The 4,826-nt window shown below is 37.4% G+C and overlaps 1 protein-coding gene across 1 annotated transcript; it reads left to right on the top strand.

The window, feature by feature from the left end:
• The first annotated feature begins 535 nt into the window (after nt 1–535).
• Nucleotides 536–4,345, top strand: LOC140816003 (uncharacterized). The gene is made up of 9 exons (XM_073175071.1): nt 536–1,604; nt 1,874–2,224; nt 2,319–2,867; nt 3,067–3,261; nt 3,358–3,446; nt 3,565–3,810; nt 3,857–4,034; nt 4,101–4,132; nt 4,331–4,345. The coding sequence occupies exons 1-9, from the start codon at nt 536–538 to the stop codon at nt 4,343–4,345; spliced, it is 2,724 nt and encodes a 907-aa protein (XP_073031172.1).
• Nucleotides 4,346–4,826: the final 481 nt, after the last annotated feature.

Genomic DNA, 4,826 nt, shown 5'->3' on the forward strand with positions numbered 1-4,826 from the left:
GGATTATTGGTACCTGCAGCACCTCCAGGATTTAAACAAGAAGATCAAAGACCAATTTATGTGGATTTTATGATGAAACATGTTGTGGGAATGGAGACGAGACTGCAGAATCATGACGCTATCTTGCGAAGGTTGGATTCTCAAATGGGTCAAATAGCCAATCAATTAGCAAATCGACCCCTTGGAACACTACCAAGTGATACTGAGAAAATTCCGAAAGGAGTAAATGCAGTGAGTACAGTGGTCAAGGCCGAGGAAGAGGAGCCAAAGAGGCAGAATTCTACAGATATGGAGGCAAAGAATGATGGAGGAATGAAACCAAAAATGGAATATGCTAAGTAACAGAACACTCAGACTACACGGAAGACGGGTAAGAAAGGTAAGGAATTTTATTCTAATGATAATATTGATATTAATACACTTCCTTTTCCTCAAAGAGCGAGGCCAAATACAATTGGATCAACAATTTTCGAAATTTCTTGAAGTTTTTAAGAAATTGCACATAAATATTCCTTTTGTAGAGGCTTCGGCTCAAATGCCTTCTTATGCTAAATTCTTGAAAGATATTTTGACTAAAAAGAGGAAACTTGTTGATTTTGAAACTGTTAAGCTTTCTGAGGAATGTTCAGCTATTCTGCAAAATAAACTACCTCCAAAGCTTAAGGATCCAGGTAGTTTCTCCATTCCTTGCTCTATAGGTAATTCTAATTTTAATAAAGCATTGTGTGATCTTGGTGCTAGCATAAATCTTATGCCTTATTCATGCTTTGAGAAATTGGGGATTGGAGAAGTTAAACCAACCACTATTTCCCTTCAACTTGCTGATAGGTCTATTAAATATCCTAGAGGAGTTATAGAGGATGTTTTGGTTAAGGTTGATAAATTTATATTTCCAGTTCACTTTGTTGTGCTAGACATGGAGGAGGATCGTGAGATCTCCCTTATTTTAGGTCGACCTTTCTTAGCTACTGGAAGAGCTCTCATAGATGTGCAAAAAGGTGAGTTAGTTTTGAGGTTGAATGATGAGAAGGTAACTTTTAATGTTTTTCATAGTATGAAATATCTTGGATCTTCTGATTGTTATAGAATAGATGCTATTGATGATATTTTTGAGTGTAGTGTACATGATACTTTTATTGAAGACCCACTGGAAAAGCTTTTGGTTAGCCCAAAGTCCACGGAATCCAGCAGAGAAGAGGTGGGGGAATGTGTGAACTACTTGGAGGGATCAAAGCCTTTGCCAAGATCGGTGAATTCGAAAATTGGGGAGCTGGGACATATTCCAAAATCACTTAAACCTTCCATAGAAGAACCTCCATTCCTCGAACTCAAACCACTTCCTCCTCATTTAAAATATTTATTTTTGAAGGAAGAACATAAACTGCCAGTAATTGTTTCTTCTTCCTTGACAGGTGATGAGGAAGATAAGCTCTTGAGAGTGCTGAAGGATCACATATATGCCATTGGATGGAGCATAGCTGACATCAAGGGAATAAATCCATCCATGTGCATGCACAAAATTTTAATGGAGAAGGAGGCACTCTCCCACCACTCAACCTCAAAGGAGATTGAATCCAGCTATGCAAGAAGTCGTCAAAAAGGAGGTAATCAAACTCCTTGATGCAGGTATGATCTTTCCTATATCCGATAAGCAAGTGGGTAAGTCATGTGCATGTTGTTCCTAAGAAAGGGGGAATCACTGTTGTTGAAAATGAAAATAACAAATTAATCCCCACTAGAACTGTGACTGGGTGGCGTGTTTGTATTGATTATCGCAAATTGAATGATGCCACAAGAAAAGATCACTTCCCCTTACCTTTTGTTGATCAAATGTTAGAGCGTTTGGTAGGTCATGCTTTCTATTGTTTTTTAGATGGTTATTCTGGATATATGCAAATCCCCATAGACCCCGAAGATCAAGATAAGACCACTTTTACTTGTCCCTATGGTACATTTGCTTATAAAAGAATGTCATTTGGTTTGTGTAATGCTCCTGCTACTTTTCAACGTTGTATGATGTCGATTTTTCATGATATGGTTGAAAAGTATATTGAGGTCTTCATGGATGACTTTTCTGTTTTTGGTTCTTCCTTCGACTCTTGTTTGATTAATTTGTCAAAAGTGCTAAAGAGATGTGAAGAAACGAATCTTGTACTTAACTGGGAGAAATGTCATTTCATGATAAAGGAAGGAATTGTCCTTGGTCACAAAATTTCTGAAAAAGGTATTGAAGTGGATAGAGCTAAGGTAGAGATCATAGAAAAGCTTCCTCCTCCCACTAATTTCAAAGGAAATTCGTAGCTTTATTGGGCATGCAGGTTTTTATAGGCGATTTATCAAGGATTTCTCAAGTATTACTAAGCCTTTAACTAATTTGCTAATGAAAGATGTTCCTTTTGTTTTTTCTGAGGATTGTTTACAAGCTTTTCAGGCATTAAAGCAAAAGTTGACCACAACCCCGATCATTGTTGCACCAGATTGGCATCTACCGTTTGAACTCATGTGTGACGCAAGCGATATTGCTTTATGGGCTGTTTTGGGGCAAAAGAGGGACAAATTCTTGCATGTAATCTACTATGCAAGCATGACACTTTCAGGAGCTCAATTGAACTACTCCACCACAGAAAAAGAGTTGATGGCTGTTGTTTTTTCTTTGGACAAGTTTCGGCCATACCTTGTAGGGAGTAAAGTGATAGTCCACACGGATCATTCAGCTTTGAAGTATCTCTTAAACAAGAAGGATGCCAAGCCAAGATTGATAAGATGGATCCTTCTACTGCAAGAATTTGACATAGAGATCGTGGATCGAAAGGGGACTGAAAACCAAATTGCTGATCATCTATCGAGATTGGAAAAGCCCGAGGAAGGTAAGTATGTAATTAGAGATGAATTCCCTGACGAGAAACTTTATGTCATCTTTAATTTACCACTGGTATGCTGATTTTGTCAACTATTTATAATGCAAATTTATTCCTTCTCATCTTACATATCAACAGAAAAAGAAGTTCTTTTCAGATTTAAAATATTATCTTTGGGAAGATCCTATTTTGTTTAGAATTTGTGCAGATGGCATTATTCGTAGGTGTATTCCAGCGGAAGAGGTAAGTTCTATACTTTCTCATTGTCATAGTGGTCCAACTGGAGGACATGTTGGGGCAAGTAAAACGGCCACAAAAATCCTTCAAGCTGGATTCTACTGGCCTACACTGTTCAAGGATGCACACTCTTATGTTTTGAATTGCAATGAATTCCAACGTGCTGGTAATATTTCAAGGAGACACGAAATGCCATTGAATAATATTTTAATCTGTGAATTGTTTGATGTGTGGGGAATTGATTTCATGTGGCCATTTCCAGATTCCTTAGGAAATAAATATATTTTGGTGGCTGCGGATTACGTATCCAAGTGGGTAGAAGCAAGTGCTTGTAGAACCAATGACTCTAAGGTTGTGATCCAATTTTTAAAGAAAAATATTTTTGCAAGATTTGGCACACCTAGAGCCATTATTAACGATGGGGGGAAAACACTTTTGTAATCGTTATTTTGAGTCTCTGTTAACTAAGTATGGGGTCACGCACAAGGTGGCAACACCTTATCATCCTCAAACTAGTGGTCAAGTAGAAGTATCAAATAGGGAGATTAAGAAAATTCTTGAGAAGACCGTTGGATCTTCGAGGAAAGAATGTGCTAGTAAATTGGATGATGCATTATGGGCATATAGAACAGCATTTAAAACCCATATAGGAACGTCCCCTTTTCGTTTGGTCTATGGAAAAGCTTGTCACCTTCCTGTTGAACTAGAGCATAGGGTATTATGGGCTACTAAATTTTTGAACTTTGATGTGCAAGCTACAGGTTATCAGCTGTCTTCTACAACTCAATGAGCTGGAGGAATTTCGTCTTGATGCATATGAGAATGCGAAAATCAACAAGGAAAAGACAAAGAAGTGGCATGATGCAAGGATTGTGCAAAGGGAATTTGAGTATGGACAAAAAGTTTTTCTTTATAACTCTCGTTTGAAACTCATGCCAGGTAAACTTCGTTCCAAATAGTCTGGGCCTTTTACTGTTACTGATGTTTTTCCCTTTGGTGTTGTAGAAATCCGTGGAGAATCTGGAAATCCCTTTAAGGTAAATAGACATCGACTAAAAATTTTCATAAAGGAATTTTGGAGCAAGAGGAGCCGAGTACTCCTTTGCACGATCCAACCTAATCTATAAAGGGAGTTGTCTAGCAATAGACAAGAAATTTAGCGCTTGTTGGGAGGCAACCCAGTGATTTATTTCGTTTCATTTTATTTTATTTTTTTTACTTTTTCATTCTATTAGGTTAATTCTCTGTGATTTTAGTGTGTGTAGGGAATATTGGAATAAAGGAATATGATTTAGATTCTGGAAAAGCTAAACTGTTGAAATAAAAGATTTCTAGCACTGAGGAATTCGACCATCCCCATGTAACAGTCTATTGAATTTAAAGCGACACTGTCAGGGAAGTGTTCTCTTGCTATTCTACATCCAAATTCTATATTCTTTTTGAATGGCATGACACTGAGGGCAGTGTAAATCTAAAATGTGGGGGGGATTTTATTTGTGTTTGTTTCATGTCACCACACTTAGCATATGCTTCAATGTTTAATCCTCGAGCATGAAATTTTTTCTAGTTATTCTTTGAGAAACCGCACTAGTGATTACATGATACACTAATTGACTTTCTAGATTTTTGAACACTCAAGAAATTACATCACACCTAGAATTGATTGAGATGAGCTGTAGTTGTAGCCGAAGGATTTGAGCACAAACTAGTTTTGTATCATATTTTGAGACA

This window comes from Primulina eburnea, chromosome 16 (assembly GCF_022965805.1).
Source record: "Primulina eburnea isolate SZY01 chromosome 16, ASM2296580v1, whole genome shotgun sequence".
Taxonomy (NCBI): Eukaryota; Viridiplantae; Streptophyta; class Magnoliopsida; order Lamiales; family Gesneriaceae; genus Primulina; species Primulina eburnea.